This window comes from Podarcis melisellensis, assembly GCF_964234715.1.
Source record: "Podarcis melisellensis genome assembly, chromosome: 2".
Taxonomy (NCBI): domain Eukaryota; kingdom Metazoa; phylum Chordata; class Lepidosauria; order Squamata; family Lacertidae; genus Podarcis; species Podarcis melisellensis.
Window position 1 is genome coordinate 102,239,362 of NC_138529.1, and position 22,721 is coordinate 102,262,082.

Here is a 22,721-nt window from a genome sequence, read left to right on the forward strand (position 1 = left end):
ATTCTGACTTAATCTAATCAAAAACACAACTGGGACATTTCCTGCTCTTTCTCAAGTTCCATGTATCAGTGAGATTTATGTAAGAGTGTTTCCTATTGAACTCTGCCAATATCACTTGCACGGTGTCAGGGTTTCCCAGGAATGGGATCCCAGATCCCACCATGCAGAGTTTGTTCGAACCACTCACCTCATCCTGAAGCAATAGCCACATCTTCTTGGAGGCATTCTCTTGATCTATGGGGTGGGGGAGAGACTTTGTCCCATTGGGCCAGTCCGGAACTGAATTTTGAACTGATAGAAACTTTTGCCAGGAAATGGAGAAGCCATCTCAAATTATTTGAGTATAAATGTTCTTTACAGAAACAAACCTTTAAATTTATTTGTCTTTAAATAAATAAATGTGTGTGAGCTTCCCATCAGGAAGATATGCCTAAATATACCCAGAGGACTCAATTTTTACACTCCTCGAAAGGAAAGTGTGGGGGAAAGCACAGTTATGGCTGGATATTTTTACAAAAGAAGGGTACAGAAGATGGTTTTATGTGTGAAACAATGCCGGCTAATTATCTTGCACTGAAGTTGGAAACTTGCTGTTCATTTAATCGGGATTAGAGCGGTGAGCCTTTGGGGCGATCCACGGCATTGGGAATCAGGTGGATAAGTAGATTTCTTTCTGCAAAGCTCTTCGGATATTTCTCTGGAGGTTGAGCTACATCCCCACATTTTATTTTATTTTTTGTTTCAGCTTTTTTCATTTCTCATTAAACTGGGAAGTTGATACGCCTTGTGATACAAAATGATTGGCGTACTCAGCCGGTGCCTCTCCTAGCGTAGGTTCACTTCTCCGTTTGGGAATCTTCTTTCTTTGTTTGTTTGTTTTCCAGCAATGTGGCTGATTATGTAGAACGCTGTGTTCCAAACGTGTTTTGTTCTTCCTTTATAGTTTTGAGTCTCCATTACTGATATCAACAGACTGCTGTGGAAGCTGGGCATGTCAGATAATATGAATGTCTGGGAGGCTTGGACAAAAAAAACAGTACAGGCATTAAAGTAATACAGTCTGTTTAGAAAGCAAATTATGCTTTTTAATTTCTTAGATTGCTTAAAATGAGCAACAGACCAATACTTGTATATCTCTGATGGCATGGCAGTTGGCTTGATGCTGGCATGGGGAGCGGCTGCAGTGGGAATTGTTAACGCTATGGAGCGACATTGCAGCAACTTGGTGATGCAATAACTGGGCCAAAATATCCCGTTCTGCCACTTGTGTGATAGGTTACAGAGCTTTCTCAGATGTAACAACCACATGAGATTAGATAGTAACTGAATCTCAGCCATGATCTAAATTGTGAGGCCAGCTAATTGCAGGTGGAATTTAATTGCAAAGCCCATCCACCCTGAAATCTGATTAATTCTTAACCTCACACATAAATTATTTTAACAGTAAGTTAACCGCAATCAGGCATCTACAATTATGCTTCCTAGAAAAGATATAACAGCTGGTGATTGCAGTTGTAGATTTATGGGACTAGAAGGACTGAGATCATCATGTTGTCCCATCCCCCTCTAAAGAGACAGCTCTTATATTGTCTATACTCTACCTATTGAAAGCTTAACTTCTATTGGGGGTGTCCAAACTACAGCCTTTAGGGAGTCCAGCTGTAGCACATAGTCCAGGAACCATTTTGTTTACCTTACACAGGAATACTTCACTTTTATCCTGGACCTGTCTGCACTCAATCCACATGTCTCTTCATTCATACTTTTTAATGCATGATTGACTGAGGGAACATCTCTTATTTGAGGTGATTCGGTTTTAGACAATATTTATGCTGTTGTGTTTTTTAAAAAAACCTATTGGTAAGAAAAGGTTAAGTTTGAGGTCTTGTGGCATTATTAAATGTTTTTCCTGAATTCTGGGGGCTCTGGCACATTAGTTATTGATTAAATCCTCCTGTCCAGATGAGGTAAGGAAGATCTCTAGTACTGCTAACTCCCAGTTCAGAAGTAATGAGTCTTGCCTGGAAAAAAATCATGCCATTGAATTAAGAATCAGATGGTTTGGGCATCAAAGAATAAGTGAGCTTTTGTTTTCTGGTTCATAACCCTTGATGCAGCCAGAATACTCTTCATTTTGTAACTATGGGAGCTAGAGGGTTTTTAAAATATCAATGAAAATAGGCTATATTGTTTCCCTTGTTTGTTTCAGCTACCTGGTGTGTAGAAAAGTGAAGCCTTCGCTGTATTTTTCTCAGACTTGTATTGATATTGCATTCACAGCTGATGGGCCAACAGATACGATTCCTCGAGCCTGTCAGTTAAATTCAGATGTGCCGCAAGTCACCCAGCTGCTGAATATGAACAAGCTACGCCCAGCAGAACAAAAATGTGGAGGTCGGCTCTTAACTTCACCGGAATTAGGTAGGTTGTAAAATTAATTTGTGCTTATTGGATATGTTGGTGGCCTCTTAAGAGCATCAAAGCTGCTTCTTGGTGCATGTCCCCTGTTTAGAGACAAATTATGTTACATTCAGGTCCTACTGCTAGAATCAGGTGTTAGCAATCTTAAGGATTTTACATGAGGACCAGTTTACATGTTCCCCTCTGAATGAGAAAGTACATAGAACGTAACAGGTACCCCTGGACTTATGCCATTATCTCCATGTATCACACTTTCTTCTCCTCAGAGCGTTCAATTACATGTGAGAAAATGTGTGTGTGTGCGTGCTGGAAACTTCAAAGCCTGTGATAGGTTTTGTCCCTCTCCCTCAAACTGGATGTCAGATTACATGCACTTGTTCCGAGCAAAGTAACTTAGTAGGAGCCTTTGAAAACTGATTCCGCCTCTGTGTGCATAGCCTCACCCCATGAACTGTGTAGCCTGGACTTAGATTCCATTTCTTGGTTAGGTTATGGTATGATGAATTGTTGTGAAATGGAGTTTTTATAGATGGATTGATGGTACCAGTTCTAAGCACCTGCTGATACAGGGCCAGGAAGAAGAAGAAAACCTCATAAAAGAATACATCTTTCTATAAGCCCTTCTTATGGCTTTACTCAGATACAGAAGTGTGAGATGCTCTTGGAGTGTATTAATAAGGTAGTGTGCTTATCCATGGTTCTTAAGCTTTGAAAAGAGGGCCCAGCATGGCTGGCCCACCCATGAGGCAAAATGAAGCCCTTGCCCCAGGGTTGGCAGGCTTGAAACCATTGGGAGGGATGGCCCACCTCTTCCCCCACTCCATAATGCTTATTATTATTATTTATTTTTACCCTCCCATCTGGCTGGGTTTCCCCAGCCAGTCTGGGTGGCTTCCAACAGGATATTAAAAGCACAGTAAAAGATGAAACAATAAAACTTCCCTAAACAGGGCTGCCTTCAGATGTCTTCTAAAAGTCAGATAATTGTTTATTTCCTTGACATCTGGGGGGAGGGAGTTCCACAGGGCGGGTGCTACTACCGAGAAGACCTTCTGCCTGGTTCCCTGTAACTTCGCTTCTCACAGTGAGGGAACCGCCAGAAGGCCCTCGGAGCTGGACCTCAGTGTCCGGGCTGAACAATGGGGATGGAAACGCTCCTTCAGGTATACAGGTATACTCCTCCCCCCTCGCCAACACCTCCTTGCTCACTACGCCTCACTGCCTGCTGACTCCTCCCCCTTTGCCACCTCCTCCACCTCTCTCACCACTGCTGTCTTCGGCTCCCTGGGTAGCCTCCTTTTTCTCCCCTTTTTTGCAGGCGCAGGGGGGTGGAGAGCAGCAGAGGAGTCATGGGGGGCAGGGGAGGAGGTGTCAGTGGCAGCAGGGGGTGGGGAAGGGCACTTTCTGTTTTGCCTCAGTGGCAAAATGTGCTAGGCCAGCTCTGGGGCTCAGTACAGTGGTACCTCGGGTTACAGACGCTTCAGGTTACAGATGCTTCAGGTTACAGACTCCACTAACCCAAAAATAGTACCTCGGGTACTGGACCTCCAGAACAAATTAAGTTCGTAACCAGAGGTACCACTGTATAGCAAGTTGCTGATGGGCTGCTTTGGAAAAGCAGGAAACAAGCACAGTATGACGTTATTGGAGTCACCTGTTCTTTAAAATTGTCCTTTGAATGTGCCCTTTAAGAGGAAATGGTCACTTATGTAGTCTCTGAGTCACGTACCAATTTTGCTCACAGATTCCATTTAAAGGGGGAGGGGAATACTTACAAAGCGGTTGTCTCCTTTCAAGACCAAAAGAAGAAACCCTGCCATTAAATTCTGTAATGAGAAAAGAGCTTTATTAATACGAACTACAACAAAATAAGAAAGGTGAATAATTTAATTTAAAATACTGTGGCACTACTCCAGTGCCTAATATAATGAAAACAAAAAAGGTAATAGAGTTCATTTAATTTTGGATAACCACTTAGGGGTATAATTATTTTTTATTTTTATTTCATCCTCTGTAAGACAGCCTGTTCTACTTTAATTTTACAAGACATTTAATTATATGTTTGAATAAAAATTCAAGACTACACCCAAGAATCCCAATGTCTTTTATCTTAAAGTTCAAGGACACTATGATGCATAACATAAAATGTAGGGGGGCAAGGGGAGTTGAGTTCATTGGGGTAGATTCATTGAGAACTTCTAATGACTCTATTAATTTTTTATGCATGAGTTAAAAGCTACCTTGCTGATTATTCAACTTAAACATGTCCTTTATTAAGTGAATGTGCATTACTATGAACCCATGCAAGCCAGGGAGCATAGGATAATTTCTGTTTCATAAGCTTGTGTACAATAATGCAGTAAGCATCAGCAACCTTAGTTACCTTGGTAGTGGGTAACTTATATATACACAACATATATACACCACTAGGACTTGTGGGGTACTGAGCCATTGCTTTCTGAATTCATGAAACACCATCCAGTCAGGCCTTGCACTTTTCTGGGGGGGGGGGGTTCTCCCTGGTCCTAGTCTTTTCCATCGGTCATTTATTTTGAATGGGAGCAAAAGCAAGAGTTGTCTGATAATGATTCTGCTGATTACAAATAGAAGGTAATGGGATAACAAACTTGAAAAACTGATTGTTTTGGATTGGCTTTCATCAATCTAAGTAATTTCAGTGCCATACAGATGCAGAGAATGTACATTCTGCTTGCCAAGAACTTTACATTTTAGGAAAATAAGATGGATTACGTCAATATAATCTGGAAGTATATATAATTGAGAGTTATTTAGGAGGGGAAAGAGTATATTACAGTTGTTTACTCTTTCATATAATGCCTGCAGTATTAGAGATAGATGTGTTGTTCTTTACATATATGCAAGATTTTAAATCACTCTGTTGTGTCTATGTATGGTTTCTCATTTGGTTGTGGACATAGGCAGGAATCAAGGTGTTACAGTCCCAAGTTGTTTGCCAAGCAACAGTTCAATATGTCAGCAATAAACAAAGTCTTAGAAGTAATGGTGCCACGCTTCCCTGGAACAGAACATCAGAGCCAGACTCAAGGCTCTCTTCCTTGATACTGAGGACCTCTTCAGTATGCAAATAGACAATGCCCTAAAGAAGCTTAAGGACCTTGGACAGCGATTTTGGATGCTGCTTCACACATACATGTACGCATCTTCTTGGCTAGCAGCTGAACGTGTGAATTGGCACCAGTGGGTTACATTTTACATGATACGAAAGTTCAGTGTGTAGTGGTAGGTCTGTTACGGTCTGTTCGCATGTGGAAGTCCTCACATAATTCTCCATTAGTCAAGTAATCAGCATGAATGTTTGAACAAGGGAAGCTTTCCTCGTGCCATCATTACATCTATTTAGGCACTAGGCAAAAACATTCTTATTCCACCAGCAGTGGAGTGGCTGGTTGAGACAGATGGGGAAGGGGAACAGAAGGAAGACCTAAGGGAGGGCTGAGGCCAGGGAACAGAGGCAGGAGGAGGAAGACACCACCCCATCCTGGGCTCCCAATTATCCTCTCCTGGGATGCAGCATTGGAATCTGAGGAGGACATCAGCCAAGCATTGTGGGCAGTGCTGCATTTCTATGAAAAATTGTGCCATTATGCGTCATGCCCTCCATCCCACCACCACCATCATCCCGCCGCCATTTGCCTGCCCACCTGTTCACTTGCTCCCTCCTTGCACCTTTGCCTACCGCTTCCCGCAGCAGCAGTCACAGCCTCCTGGAGGTGCCTGGGCACAACGCTTTTATGATCGCCAAAGCTCATGCCAGAAAGGTGCCTCATGATTATAAAAAGGTCATGCCAAAGCAAAGTCAGTCAAAGGAGAAAACAGATTTGCTTACTTATTGTTACTTAAGCATCCATGTTTAGTCACACATTTGCCTACTTTCACTGTGTAAATAACTAATAATAGGTGCATAAGTCTTGTTTCTGCCCTTCTTACATCCACAAAGACAAAGGGAAAGTGTCTAGAAATTGTGCTGCTCCTACACACACACACACACACACACAACTTCCTTACAAAAAGGTTTTCCATTCTCTCCCTCCCCTCTAACATTTGCTAGACTGCAGTTTGTAATTCATTGTGTACAACTAATTTCCCTGAATTACAAATATAATGATATACTGTTGAAGAGCAATTCTGTGTTTTGAATGCTTTCAACAAAATTAATAAAACCAGCATGTATCCAGTTAATCATTGCGTGTGTAATTTGACTAAAAATTTTACGCTCTTAATTCCTTCAATTCCCAGCCCAGATTAAGTACTGACTGTTAGTCAATGTAGGACTGTAGGAAGTAATTCTGCACCCCCCTCCCCATTAATGGGACCGTGGTTTAATTGAACACAAAATCAAGTCTGGTTGCTTAAATTGAGCAGTTCAACTTGCTAATGACAAGATGTAGTGGTCCACTAAGCACAAATCAAAACTGGTAATTTACTTAAAAATTAGCACTCTCTTTGCCTGAGTGCTTTTATTTCCACAGAAGCAATGCTCTGAGCCGCCGCCCCCCTGCTTTTAACTCTACATAGGTGCACATTACTGTCCACTTCTAATTGTGAATCATTCTTTGATAGCATACCTTTTTGCCATCCTGCATATCTTTGTGCTGCTTATTATATCCATGTTTGCTCATCCGCACATCATATCATTATGCTTGTTTTCCATGGATTTAAAAACTGGGATTTCAGGGACCGTTCAGATGTTCAAGATGATGCACAGGAGTCAGTCCAGAATCACCATGGCCGACGCGTGAAAAGCAGCTTCACCTAATTGAAGGTGCCTTGTACGATAAAGCCCAGTAATACTAATAAGGGCACAGTTTGACTCCAAGACAAGGAACAGAGAACGTTTGACTCCAGTTGTTGTTGGACTACAGCTCACCTCATTGTTGGCCATGCTGACTGCGACTGACAGGAGTTAAAGTCCAGCATCTGAATGGTCAATGGTTCTCTATCCCTGCTCTAGACAAAGCCTTTTGCTGTTGTGACACCTAACATTTCTAGAACTCATTATAGTTTAAACTCTACCTCTGAAATAAAGGATGGCATGCACAAGCAAGAAAAACTTAGCTGAGACATTCAAAGCAATATCTTCAGGGTTTTTGGAAGACCAAGGTTGGTTTGCAGATCCAGAAAAGTTATGTTCTCTATCAATGGCTAGATGGTTAGACCTATCTGATGTTTTTCTTGCATCAGTTCTTGCCACTGGGAGTGGGTTTACTATGTCTGACCCTACCTTGTTTTGGGGCTACATGGTACTTAGTGCTACGTGTGCAAAGGCATGTCCAAAGTGTATCCGTTTGCATCCAGTAATATGCCAAAAGATATTGTGCTATTAAAAGAGGGTCCATTTTCTGAGTCGTTGGTTCTTACTGTTTCATCGGACCAAAGGAATGTTTATTTTTTTAACATTTTCAGCATCTGCATTTGCACATTCTCACCACATCCTTTCTGACAAACAGCAAACAAGTGCCTTAAAAACTGAAATGGAAAGCTTACTTAAGTTGGTTTAAAACGTGGCTAGCTAGTAATAGGTATGCTTCCTTCATGGAGAGCATTTCTAGGAATAGATGCATTACACTAACATAGATGAGCTGCTAAGCTATAAAAATATCCCACTTTTGTGATTTCTGGGATTGTCAGGCCTTCATAATTTTATATAGGAATAACTCTTAATAGTTTAATATTAATCAAAGTATCCATAGCATGATAATTATAGTTCCAATTTTGATTTTGAAATTTGTTTAAAATTGTAAATCGGCTGTGGAAGTTATCAGCCATAGCCAATTTTACCAGTCAGATCTGCCTGCATTTAACTGTGCAAGCAATGAAAGGTGCTTGTCTGCATGGAATTCCATTAGTTAGTTGCCTGCATGCAGTTCCTTCTCGCCTATAGCTACTAGGTGCGTGCTTAAGTACAAGATGGCACAAATACTCAAGTTTACAGATATACAACCTCCCAAAGTGTTGGCCTGTAGTAAAGAGAAGCCATGAGTACAACCATAGCTCAAAAAGATTGCAGTTTTGGGAAAGAAATACAAAACAAAAACATATTTGGCTAATCTAATTTTTATTCAGCCTTTCCCCAAACTCAAATTATCATAATGTGTAAATATAATGACAGTATAATTGCAGATCCAAAAATACCTATACTTATTTCCTGAAACATTACGGTAAAAGAAGATATTATAATTCAATAGCTAAATTAATGAGAATGGTGAATCTAAAGATTTAAAAATGACTATGTTTAAAAAGGCAATTAGGCAGTGAACCCCCAGGTTTCACCATCTAAACTATAGCCCTTGGTAAAGTGGTAAAGTAATTAGTGGGTATATTCCTGACCTATGCCAAGTTCTTTTTTCTTTTCTTTTTTGTTAACCACAGAAAATAAAATGCCTGGAGCTTCAGAGTTTAATCCAATCTTTAGTTTTAACCTTGCACTATGAATAGGAGATGAGTTCTGCTACTGTCATTCCCTCTCTTTCCAAAGACCCCAAATCAGGCCTTTCTGGAAGTGAGCACTTTGATAAGTTTAAGCTTCGATTTATTTATTTAAAAAAATCTTTTAAACTTTCTTTTTTATGTTGTTCCGGTCCTAATCAAAAGCCCAAATTACTTTTTACTTTGCTTTTAACTATACCTTGTTGCTCAATATAGCAGATGACTTGTACGTGTTGATGTAGCCAATTAATTGCAGTCAGTTAATGTGATCATGAATGGAAACTATTCATGTTAATCTGTTTTTATAATTGATAGGGGGGCAGAGAACATCACAAAGCAGTCAGAAAATTAAAGAAGCCGATGCTTAGCTGAAACAGGTCACCTCTCCTGAGGTTGCTATTCCACCACTCCTTAGAATGTTTGAATCTCCAGTCTTTCTTGTATGGGCAAGAGCCATCAAACAGTGGGAGATTATTCACTTTCATGAGATGAAGAAAAGTTGTGAAACAAATTTGGTGGGTAATATTAGCCAGTCCTGTTTCCATCACCAGGGAGTAAATTGGAATCTCAGGAGGAAAGCCTAATGATGGCTTGCCAATGTCCCTTGGGCCTAGCAAAATGCCTCTTATTGTCTCTGTCTTTCTTTTAGTATGGCATCTTCCTCACTACTAAAGCATGGGAGGAAGGCCTGAGGGCATGTACAGCTCAGTTCCACTAGTAATGTGTGGGAAAACTTGATGGCCAGCTTGGCGTTCATGTCAGAAAATAGGAGAAGAAAAGAAACTTGTGGCATGTTAGGTAAGGACTATGGGAAGGTGGAATCAAATCAAGTGTCAACCCTGAACTGAAAAGGTGAAATAAGTCTGTGCTATTGTTTAAAACTGGAGGAGACGCTTGAGAGTCCCATGGACTGCAAGAAGATCAAACCTATCCATTCTTAATGAAATCAGCCATGAGTGCTCACGGGAAGGACAGATCCTGAAGCTGAGGCTCCAATACTTTAGCCACCTCATGAGAAGAGAAGACTCCCTGGAAAAGACCCTGATGTTGGGAAAGATGGAGGGCACAAAGAGAAGGGGATGACAGAGGACGAGATGGTTGTACAGTGTTCTCGAAGCTACCAGCATGAGTTTGACCAAACTGCAGGAGGCAGTGGAAGACAGAAGTGCCTGGCATGCTCTGGTCCATGGGGTCACGAAGAATGGGACACGACTAAATGACTAAACAACGACAAATTGTTTTAAAATGCACAACAACATTTTTCTTCCATTGATAAACAGAGTATTATTCACTTTGCAGTTTTTCTTTCCAAGTTGTGTCTGGTTGGTATTCCTCTGCTGAATGAAGGCACCTGTCTACAGAACGAGGAGGGAAGCATCTTTTGGAAATTTCCCCTCCCTTTTTAAGCCCCATCTTGTTCTGCTCTTGAGATTTGGGGGACAGGAAAAGATGGGATCAGTACATGGATTGCTACAGGAAGGAAGGAATAGTCAAAAATTGCCTCCCTCCATTCTACTGACATATTCTTTCTTTTGGTTGGTAGGGATCCTGGTTGAATAGCACCCTCTGTCTTACAGTTTCATACACAATAAACATATTTTAGAAGGAAAGTTGAATTTATTTAAGCTTCAAAGTTTAATGCTTCTATTGATGGCCAGTGTTTGACAGTATATTCAGCATTTGATACATCTTCAGCAAGCTATCCAATAGTATATCTAAGTGTTTCTCTTTTTCTGTTTAAATGTGCATTTAAAACTGATTTCCCACTAGTGACATAAATGAATAGCCAAACATATTCAATTCAAAACACAAAGATACAGTTTGAGTTCTAAATTATTGCCCATTTCCAGTTGCTGTGCCCAGTCCTTGCTCACAGCACGTTTTTGTCATATCACCTGACTTGTACGGCAAGAACTTCATTTGAGATTTTCTTTGGTGTGGTTTAACCAGAGTAGATGCTTATGACGATACATATGATTTCTCTTTGTTAAATTATATGCACCACTCTTTATAAATCAGTATGATCACAATACCAGTATTAATTTTCTGCCTTATTTTTTCAGCAGACCATCTATTAAACCGGGGATTGGCCACGACACGAAACAGTAAAAATCAAGACGTATCCCACATTGCATTTGGATCTAAGGTTCTTGGGCCGCCTCCACCTTCAGGCCGAAGGTTCAGCTCAAGGGCATCTGGGGAGGTAGGAAAACGAACTTAAGAAGAGCCTGCTGAAACAGGCCAAAGCATCATATAGTCCAGCATCCTGCTCTCCTAATGGCCAATCATTTGCCTATATAGGAAACCTGTTTCTTTAAACAGTGAGCTTCATTGGAAGTCCCCGAGATTTAGTAATCTGTACATTAAATTGACACAACAAAACTGGTGCCGTTAATAAGGAAGCAGTTCTGAGATATATAATAGCTTTTGGTGGAGATGATATAAGTTAGCCAAAGGAAACGGTATGTGTCAGGTCATAATATCAGGAAGCAGTGCTTGCTTTTTTTGTTTGTTTGTTTGTTTGTAATGGTACTGGTACAGGGTACCATCACCTTTTTGTTGTTGCCCATGGCAGCCATTTTGTGTCAGTACTCAACATTTCTATCAACATTTCTTTGCTTGAAGTACTATCAACACCAATAGCAGTAATAGTATTGCTGTGATTTTGTGGGTGTTGTGTGCTTAGCAAAAGTATGTGTCCATGCACGAACACAGCACAAAGTGACTTTGATATATTCTACTATTTTAAAATATTTTCTGGTGCTTTTAAGTTTGAGCTGGTTTAATTGTTGATACTTTGCCTTCTCTTAAGAACTCTTTTTTCCTTGAAAGGTAACAAAATCTGGCAGCATCAGAACTAACAGATCATGTCAAATGCCAGCTTTGGAAAAGGGAAGAGAACCAATTCAAGACATCATCAGCTCTGAACGATCTCCCTCACCACTTGATATGGCTTTAGATCAAGGAAACAAAGAAAATGTTGACAACACAAGTCCAGTGTCACTGGACAAGGGTAAGGCACAAATGTGATAACTGTAAAGGGTGGCATACGGCTGCAAGAAGGTTTTTTGTATATGTGATGTTTAAAATGTTCGTTGATTCGTTGTGATAGCTTCAATAATTAACAATCATATTGATAGCTCTGATTGTTGTAAACAGTGCTTGTTCCTTCCCAGCTCGTCATGCTTTTCTCCTTGACCTAATGTGCTTCTAGGATAATTGTGCTAACTTACTTCCATAATCATTTTCTAATAACACTTTTATCTGCTTTGCGCATGTTGTTTTATGCTACGTTAGAATATGAGACATATTCTAGATGTGAACATTATCAATTGTGCATTCCCATCTATGTAAGACTATTGGTCATTTGTTTCCTGTATCTTCCCATGATAAGCCTATGAACTATTCAGTTGGTAAATCTGTAGTAGTGGTTCCACAAAACTGCCAACTTGTAATTTGCAAAGCTCGGCTTTCAAGATATTTTTTTAAAGTGACAGTGTGAATCGGTCCTTAGATTTCTGCATCTAAGATCAATCAAGAAAATGGAAGTGCTGTAATATTACTATTATTACCATGCCATCCTTGTACATGATGCAGTACAGAATTGCATAAGCAAGATGGATTGGTCCCTGTTCCCAGTGAACTTACAATTTAAAATAGACTGGAGGAACAGCAGAAGAAGAGACATGGGTAGTAGGAGAAAAATGTGGGAAATGCATAGATAGATTTCAGCTGGGAATAAGCAAAGGGCCCCATAGAATTTGGGTGAAGTTGTTTAAGGAAGTATGAGACCCTTGGTTGGTGACAGATGAGAAGAGTTGGAAGAGCATGGAGAAGAAAACAAGGATGAATATACATCCCAGATAGCTTTCAAAGTTAAGACATGGAGTGTGCTTGATACGGAAGGGAAAGGGATGCCAGTGAAGGGATCTGAAGAGGAGCATCTCATGGTCTGGCAGAAGGAACAGATTCATTCTTTTGGCAGCTGAGTTTTGTGTAGAGATGAGAGTACTGAGGTATGAGACAGGAAGGCCAGAGTAGAGGAGGTTTCAGTAGTCCAGGTGGGAGACCGTTGCAACAGGAAGCAGACCGTTTGCTGGGGGACAGAGAAGAGCAACCCCATTGTTTAAAACATTGTACAACCCAACTTGACAACTGAATGAATGTGAGAAGTGATGAGGGAATAGAATCAAAGGTGATGGGCAGGCTGTGTGTCCAATCAACAGAGAGAATGGTAACATTCTCAATGGATATGAAAAGACTGATCAAAGGAAAATCATTATTGAGCATGTTGAATCTGAGATAGCAATGAGACATCCAAGTGGAAATATTAGGCAGGGAAACTGAACACTGGAGGAGATGTGCTGTTGGGAGATGTTTTCTTGCAAGTATCCAGCAAAGGGAGAGATGCTTAGAACCCTGAAGATGAAGTCCCGTGAGGAAAAGTTGAAGGAGTTGGATATGTTTAGATGGAGAATAGACAATAGACAACCATCTTCAAATGGCTATCACATAGTGATGGAGCAAACTTGTTTTCTGTTGTTTCAGATGGTAGGACCTGAACCAGTGGGTTCAAATTACAAGAAAAAGGATTTAGACAAAACTTTAGGAGGAACTTCCTGATGGTATGGCCTGTTCAGCAGTGGAAGAGATTGCCTTAGAAGGTGGGGAACGCTTCTTCATTAGAGGATTTCGAGCAAAGGCTTATATAATTCCCTATCAAACATGCTCTACTAATGGATTTTCCTGCATCGACAGGGGGGTTGGACTTTCAACTCTATAGTTCTACTGTTCTGTTCTGTTCTGTTCTAACCTTGTGAGGGCAGCTTACGCTGTGAGATCGCCAGTGAGCTTCATGACTTGAACCCAGATCTCATAGCACTCTTATTCATTACACCACACTAGCTCTTAAAGATCCCTTGAGAACTATATGCTGCTGCTCTGGATAGGTATCCAACGTTTTCTTCATACATGCATGTGCATCGCATTATGCTCTGCCTTGGATGGTTTGCACATGCATATACAACTCTTAATTTATGAAAAGCACATTGATCAGCATAAAAAAATAGGCAGCTGATTGGGTGAACTGATCCCTCAGTTGATGAGAAGGATGAAATGAGCAAAGTGAAAGGGAAGTTTTTGATGATGTAATTACAGATGCAAATCATCACCGGATAAGCATGCAGTTATGAACGAACCCTGTTTTTTAGGTTCAGGCTTTTATGTATATTCCTTCCAAATTTGCTTAAGGTTGAAACCCAAAACGTACGTGTGTGTGTGTCTGTGTGTGTGTGTGTGTGTGTGTGTTTATCTCTACATACTATGCAGCCACGCCCTCCTGCCCTAGTAACAGAGAGTGGTTGTGGAAGAATATGTTCAAAAAGTGATGGCCGAAAAGGCCCTGAGATACAGTGCTCTAGCACAATTTTTATGTTCTTTAGCATCTCTGCTGTCCCCGAATAAAAGAATAAATCTCTTTGTTTCAAAGGATTCTAAAGCAATTCACATAAATGTCTGCACTGCAGGGATTATGGAAATCAAACACCCTGCAACAGAATTTGCTTCAGAGCATTGATAAAGATTTGCAGGATTAAACGAAGACTACCAGAGCAGTGCATATAAATAAAGAACTCCCATGCTTTCATGATTAAAGAGAAAGAACTAAAAATAAATTATTCTTGTAAGCCCTTATTAAATTTAAGCACCAAAAGAACCCAATCATCAAGAATAGTGAAACTTTTTACTTGTCCTAGTTAGTTACTAATGTCTGCCTTTCATACTATTACATTCGATATCTCTATGGAGCAGGTTTCATTTTTAAAAATAAAAAGCCAAAGTGGTTAGCTTGCCGTGCAGTTTGTCTTCTGGGCAGTGAGACAGCTACTTAATGAACAATTGGTCTCCTGTACATACCAATCAAACCTGTGCCACCACATTGTTAGCTCCTAGTCACTCTGGTCAGCTTTATAATGACCTAAATCAACTAAGGTGTGCAAAGGTGTACAATAGGAAACAGTCCAGATCCATCACATGGTAGGCAGGAAGAGGCAAAATGGAGACACAAAGAAATTAGGACATTGCTGGCAGCACAGAATTTTCCCCTCAGCTTTTTCTGACCCACTTCACCTCTGCTCCAAGCGAAGCATCATCTTCTGTTATTCACTTAAATTTATAACCTGGCTCTTGTCAAAGTCTCAGAACAACTAACAGAAATATTTGATAATTCAAATTAAAGTCTGTTAAAAAATCTAATTGCTGAAAGCCTAATGTTAACTTTTTCAACCTCTACCAGGTTAACTTTTTCAGTGCCTCTGAAATATGTATGCACAAATTCATGATAGTGCTCTAGCCAACGTTTGTAGAATTCATTGTGGTGGTCTCATCTCAAGATTATGTAAGCCTCAGTAGTAGGGACTAGTTCCAATCTGATTAGAAGGTCTGCAGCCTTTTGAGTTGATAGAATTGTTGAAAGAAGCTTCTGGTTATCAGTGCAACTGGAGTCCAAGACTCAGAAAAGTATGAAGCAGGCACCATACTGCCAAAAACCTTGTGATCTGTGATCCATCCCATCCTTAGCCCCACAGCTTTCCTAATGTGATTCCTTCCTCTCCAACACCTCCTTGCCCTCACAAAGCAGAAAGACAAGTCACGTACATGCCCAAATCTCCAAACTACAGCCTAAAAGATCACACACACACACACACACACACACAGTTGCAGGACCTTTAGAAACACAGAAGAACCTTGATTTATCTAATCTCTTACTGCTTCTCCTATTTACCACTCTTGGTATTGCCTCCCGTCGCTTACAAAGGTGTGGGGAGCATTTGGGCCTCCATTCATTGTTGGATTGAAGTTCCAGTTGGCCCCAGCAAGCTTGTCTAATGGCCAAGGATTAGGGGGGTTGTAATTCAGCAAAGGTAACCCACAATTGATGTAAAGTGTATATATATAAGTCCCATTCTCTTAGGAATATGGCTCAGGCCCGAAAGGAAAACCCCTAAGGAACTAGCTTTTTGTTCCTTGATATTCTTCCCTTGATACTGCAGTCAATATGTCTATAGTGAATAATATATGGACAACAGAAAATGCCTGAATTAATTTGCAGTCTCATGTTAGAATCCTAAAAATCCTGTGTGTGGTGTTGTTTCAGAGATAAATAACAGGACAGCGTATTAGGCAATAAAAAAACATTCCTAAGGAACACACTGAAGTTTGGAGAAATCAGGGGGATGTAAAAGTCATGCCAGAGTATTGAAGAATATATATTTGTCTCAGTCCTGGTTTTCATCTTGGTTTGACCCATAATCCAGAGATTATCCATATTGCTTTGTATTAGGCCCTTTCAGATTTAGAATTGAAATTCTTTAGATAGGTGGCAGAGAATACATAAACGTATCTTCCAAAGCAGGTGTGCAATTCCATTACAAAAAGGAAATTGTTTTGGGGCAAAGGAAGAAATAAAATGAATGAATATTGTGTATCATTCGTCAGTCTTATTTATGCCATGTTGAAACCTTCATTAAAATGTTAGGCTGCAATTAGAAGCTCCAGCATAAATCTGACTCTGCAGAGAAACTAATTAGACATTTAGGTGATCATTCTTGTATTTATCTTGTTTGCTGCAATACTGTGATTACACTGTAATTTACATATTTTTCCTAAGAAGATACACGAAATTATTCATTACAATTGATATGGAAACATTTTATTTATTTTTTCCAGTGGAAGAATTCCAGTAAATTCATGGCTGAGAGATAATAGGATTTAGTTTGTTCTAGAACACTCATCTTGTTCACTTGTAAACAAGTATATACTGACTACAGGTCACATTAGTTGCCGAGCTGTGTAACAGGTGTGAGATCGCATTCTGCAATCCTACATGCTATCTTCTTTTTTCACTTCGTAAAACCCCTGGGTTAAGTGTATCTTCCTGCTCAAAATATTTGCCTTAAAAGGGAGAGAAAGGACTACCACCACCCATTTTCCAAACCATTTGCTTCTTTAACTACTGAATGAAAGAGAATCTGCATTGCCAAGTGTACATAGGGCATGGTGCAAAACCCCAGCTTCCTCTTAGTTGAAATGAATATAAATGTCAGAAATCAGATGTGTTTCTCAGATGGCGTGTCCTCACCATCTGACTAATGTAGGCTTGGGGCAGTGCCAGGGATGCCAACTTGAATAATATATTGGGGGAGCAGGTAAACCCCACTCTACATAATTGTTCACATGATACGGTGCGCACATGCCATTTGAATGCCCGTGTTCATCAACTTGGGGAGGATAGCCCCCTCAAGTATTTTATTTGGGGGGCAAAGGGACCCCAGCCCCTAGGAGTTGGCTCCTATGAGCAGTGCTGAACATCATGATGTCGCCAACTGGGATAACTATTCCTATGCAGGGAGAGACCTCTGTATTGGAATGCAATTTTCAGTGGAAATCTCTGTTTTACCTGTGCTGTGTCACTCAGGCTCAGTGACAGTGTTACCGGTATCTCCTTTCTCCCCTACTGTTAGCAGCAGGTCATGGTGCTTTTGCAATGCAACTTCCAGTTTAGTATTTTATGTGATCTCCCCCCCCCCCGCCGCCGCAAAAAACCCTATTGCTGGTGGGTAATATTGCTTTATGGAGCTAGGGAGTTCCAAGCTGTAGTGACCAAACCGCACAGTGCTTCATCTAATGAAGATAAGGGAGTGATGAATACTTGAGCAGTTCTTCTTTTCCCTAGATGTTGTTTGAGATCCCCCTTAATCAATCCCATTGACATTTCCCCCTAACATAATTTCAAACAGTAAAGTATAATTTAACAACGAGATGGTAAAACAGCTCCGTCCCATGTTTATCTGGCACAGTCAATCTTTAAATCCATTTCATTGGCTTTATGTTTGTTTTAAAACAAGAAGATTAGCACTGCCTGCTTGCAGGGGGAATCTGGTGAAATGGATATATTCGCGCATTTTTTCATGCCAGCTCAAAGCTGCACTTTTGAGATTCAAATATAAATTGGACAAGGGTGTGTGGAGCTGAATGTAGAGGTTGGGGCATTCGACTCCTTTGAAGAGGAAGCACATCATATAACTTTTAAGGAATCGGGCACTATTTATATAGAAAAGCCCGTAACAAAGCTTTCGTCTTAGTCCAGCATGACAAAGAAACAAAACAGTGGATGGGGCCAGGTGTGCAGAGGAAGGGGTTTGTTTGTGGAGACAGGGTGGGTGTGGTGGAACAAGAGGTAACACATCAAAGCTGTGACAGATGTGGAAGGAAATAGCTGACTAGCTCGCTATATACTTTGTGCACAGAATATATTAATTTATTAATTTATTTACCAGATTTATAGACCTGGATTTCACCACATACACTGATCTCAGGGCATTTTCTAACATAGTACAACAGTTGGCATGAAGCCACGATAAAATACAATTATGAATCAAGTCTTTAATAAAACACAGAACGACCTGGAATGTTATGCAGCACTCATTAATTTTCTCCAAAAGTTCAGGAGAACGAATGTGTCTTAACTTGGCGATGGAAGCCTAGTAAAATTGTCCCCATCTGCCTCTCCAAGAGTTGAAGATTTCCATAGTCCGGTGTAACAGACTATCATGTACAGTAGATGCTGCCTGCTACCCATGGGGCAAGTAGATGCTGCCTGCTAGACCCATGCAGGGTCTAGATCAGTTGATAAGTGAGGAAATGCTTCAACAAATAACTGTGTCCTGCATTATGCAGTACTAACACCAGGTTCAATCTGGCTAGAAATGATGTTCAGTTGTGGGTCAAGAACACCCGGAGAGCCATAGGTTCTGCATCCTTCGTTTAAAACATCCACTTATATTCTGTAGTAATGTTATAGCTTCGTTTTATGACTTTTGACAATCTCCATTTTATTTCTCAAGCAGCACTCAACGTTTGCTTGATAATTTTCCTGAAAGATACATTTTTATATAGAAACAGTTACCATCTGTGTTGCTTCTCTCTCCCCCCCCCCTTTATTTACAGATGAGTGGATATTCCCTGATAAAGAAACTTCTCAACTGGATTCCAGCAATCTGTCGCTGAAGGATAGTGAAACATCTTACAGTTTTTTAAACTTGGCATTGAGTGATGTTGAAGCATGTGAAAACAAGCAAGCAGCCGAAGACCGGCGAGAGGATGTTTTCACCTATTCCTCAAAACCTAGATCAGCACCTCACGGGAAGCCCTTGAACCTGTCATCAGAAAGCTGCAGCTTTTCTGTGGATTTAAAAGAAGAGATCAGTGGGGTTTGGCGAGGAGCTCAGATGGAAGATGACTTTTATGGAAATGAGAGCAATGAAGAGGTGAGTTACTTCAGTGGTCGTTGGTTTGATGTAGCTGTACTCAACTGGCATTGGCACTATCATCTGTCATTCTTCCTCGTGAATAAATTGCTGTGTGGGAGTGGAGCTCCTTTCAGAGAAAAATTAGTGTGTGTGTGTGTGTGTTAGAGAGAGAGAGAGAGATCACTTGGCTGCTCTAGGCATTGAACTGACACTTAACAGTGACATCAGCAAAAACAGATCCCTTGAAGAGCTTAAAATATAAATTTCATCAGGGATGAAGATGATGAGGCGATACGGGGATGGAAAAGAAAAGCTCTGCAAGTAATCAAGTTCACTCACATGCACATGCCATTTGTGAATGAGAAATCACTGATCTGAGGTGCAGGTGTTAGACCCTCTTCAGTAGAGAAACTCTACACAAGGAAGTCATTGGCCAAGGCCTGGATCGAGGCATTCCTGTAGAAATATATATATAACAGTGAACCCTTAATTTAGTCGAACACTTTTAATGAAACATCTATGCATTTTTAGTATATGGAAATCATATCAAGACAAGATAACTGATTTGAAAGCAACTTCATCTACTCCTGCTCTCAACTGTGTGCCTGTACAACATTGTGTGATGTTGATGTTTTGGCCTGTTCAACCAGCACATTGCATCTGATATAAACTGCTTTGTGGCATACGTAACATAGCTACCAAACTGTCTCGGTACTAATGCTATGAGCGAATGCATATTGGAAATATATTCTAGGCCATCAAGGCCTAGTGCCTCTCATAAACACCTATCCTGAATGGTCAATCAATTTCAGTTTATTTCTAGTCTTCACCTTGTTAAAAATGTTGTGCAACACTTCTGCAACACTTGTGAACTAAATTGATGCATAGTGCAAACTTTTTGCACTCTTTTTTGCCTTGTTTTCTTGTTAGTACCCCCCCTTTTTAAAAACCTTTAAAGAGAGAGATAGTTTCTCTATTTTAGATATGCATTATACACTGCAGATGACAGTTCACTGTGCAGTGGCATGTGAAGAACATGATTTCCTCACCCCCCAAAAATAATAATCTCATTTTTAAAACAAAAAAATGCTGGTTGTTTAGACTTTCACCCCTTAACATGGGTGGCACCTGCAGGAATGTAATGAAGGATTTTGCAGCTTTGGCAATATGAAAAATATTGAGCTCTAAGATGACTGAAAAAGAACCAATAACGTAACTGGAAACATCAGCTGCTGCTATAATTACAAAAATTCAGCAGATTGTCATGTCAATCAGCCATTACATCAGGTTGTTATGGCAACCGCTATGTTTCTCTGCCTTTATTAACATTCCAGACTCTTGCCTATTTAATTATGGAAATCATTTCTTATCATTTGAATCTCTTTCCACTAACTTAGAAGTACAAGCGAGTTCTATTGCAGCTAGGAAGATAAAACTTTTTTTTTTTTTTGCAAAATTATGTCTCCCTGAGAAAATTGCAGTTTGCATGCTAAATATAACCAAAGATATAACCCTACCTTCCTGTATCTCTTGGTTATTTTTTCACCTTAGATTTGACAAGTATCATTAGTTATATTACAATGCTATGATTTTAGGGTTAAGCCAGTTAAAGTTGACATACTGAATCTTAAATCATGGCCATCATCTGGTCTCTGTTTTTGGAGTTCTTCACAAATACCAAGATATTCTCTTTGCCAGTTATAATCCAGAAAGATAACACCAGTTACTAATTAGGAAAAGGACTGAATTATAATGATGTTTATTCTTATAGATATTTGTCACTTTGTGCTCTTTCCCATTTAAGTTTTACTTTGGTTTACTTTTATTTCCTACATAAAAATAAACTGGAATGGGTATGCATTGTGGATTTTCCCTTGGACACAAATCATCCATTTTCTATGCTTAAATCAATGGCAAAATTCACATTCTTGTACACGTGAACAACAACTCTGTCCTGTGTCAAACAAAGGTAATGAGAATAATGTGCAATCTATGTTCAGGGGCCAATACAGAAAGTTATCTGAACTCTGCTTTGTAGTTCAGCTTCATTATTTGCTTCTCCTTCTTTTAGGTAAGCAGCTGGATCTGTAAAGGTAAAGGGACCCCTGACCGTTAGGTCCAGTCATAGCCGACTTGGGTTGCGGCGCTCATCTCGCTTTATTGGCCGAGGGAGCCGGTGTACAGCTTCTGGGTCATGTGGCCAGCATGACTGAGCCGCTTCTGGCGAACCAGAGCAGCGCACGGAAACGCCGTTTATCTTCCAGCCGAGCGGTACCTATTTATCTACTTGCACTTTGACGTGCTTTCGAACTGCTAGGTTGGCAGGAGCAGGGACCGAGCAACGGCAGCTCACCCCGTCGTGGGGATTTGAACCGCCAACCTTCTGATCGGCAAGTCCTAGGCTCTGTGGTTTAACCCTCAGCGCCACCCGCGTCCTGTTGGATCTGTAGACTTACCTAAAAGAAGGAGAAAGTTTTCCATTCATTGAAAATGAACAGGGCAACCCAAGTAAACCAAACGTATCATCTGTGCAATGACATACACAAGAAAAATGCTAGATCAGGGGAAAGGCTATTTGAAGATGCAGAAAATGAATTTCCTTTGGACGTAAGGGAATTTGCCCTGTTTACCACCATCCGCCTTTGACCAAAGGAGAGAACTACAGGGAAACCAACAGCAATTTTTCTGTGGGCCAGAGCAATTCAGATGGTACCTTGACCCATCTAAAAGCTTCTGTATGTGGCTTGCTCACTGGCATGGGCAACTTGGAAATCTTACTGACCGCAGAGTGCCTTTGCTTCCTCCCACCACCTCCACCGTCATCTTTGCTTTCCTCTGTCCAGATCTGCCCATTTTGCTGGGTGGGGGAGTGGGGTCAGTGTTAAGATTTGGCCCACATTCTCATTATACTCCTCAGGTTACAATTTCTAAATACTGTCGATCCCTTTAAAAACCTATGGGATTTATATTACCATGACAGTGTGCAGCATTTCAGCCCTCACCCTATGAAGCTCTTCCCACTCTTCTCATTCACATTTAAATGAGTAAGACTGTCTTCTCTTCACAAAGCATGTTAACTCTGGCTTCTCAACATTAAAGATCTGGATACAAAGGACTAGGTCCCATCTGCTCCAAAGTGGGCTCTCAAGAATGATCTTTTAGAAATTACAACTGAGCAAGAGCAATCAGTTTTCTGTATCCAGAAATTATTGTCCAGATACCCATCTGCATCTTCTTTCAAGGAATGTGGCACTGCAATAGAAGAGCCATATCCTTGGGGAAATCAGCCTCTTCAGTGTACATATGTCGTGCTACAGTTAATCAGACATACTTTATTGAAGCTTTGGCACTGGTGCATGATTGAATAGGGTTTTTTTTAAAAAAAAAACCTACAAGGGAGACTTGCAGAAATAGAAATGTGTATTGGTGGGTAGTGTGAAGATACGGGGCAAATGTCAGCTAAAATGTGATATTGCAGAATATGATATTGATGTATATACAATCTGCCAAATTATATTAGTGTAT

The 22,721-nt window shown here is 40.4% G+C and overlaps 1 protein-coding gene across 5 annotated transcripts in view; it reads left to right on the forward strand.

Annotated features, from left to right (window-relative positions):
* CFAP20DC (CFAP20 domain containing) overlaps positions 1 to 22,721 on the forward strand; it is a 141,324-nt gene that overhangs the window by 58,755 nt on the left and 59,848 nt on the right. For 2 of the 5 annotated variants that reach the window (XM_081901856.1, XM_081901858.1), the window contains 4 exons: positions 2,281 to 2,421; positions 10,953 to 11,092; positions 11,722 to 11,902; positions 18,895 to 19,214. In XM_081901856.1, coding sequence (XP_081757982.1) covers positions 2,281 to 2,421; positions 10,953 to 11,092; positions 11,722 to 11,902; positions 18,895 to 19,214 — 782 coding nt within the window. Of the gene's footprint in view, positions 1 to 2,209; positions 2,422 to 10,952; positions 11,093 to 11,721; positions 11,903 to 13,437; positions 13,578 to 18,894; positions 19,215 to 22,721 lie in introns of those variants that run through there. The other 3 variants (XM_081901859.1, XM_081901857.1, XM_081901860.1) reach the window with 3 other exon arrangements.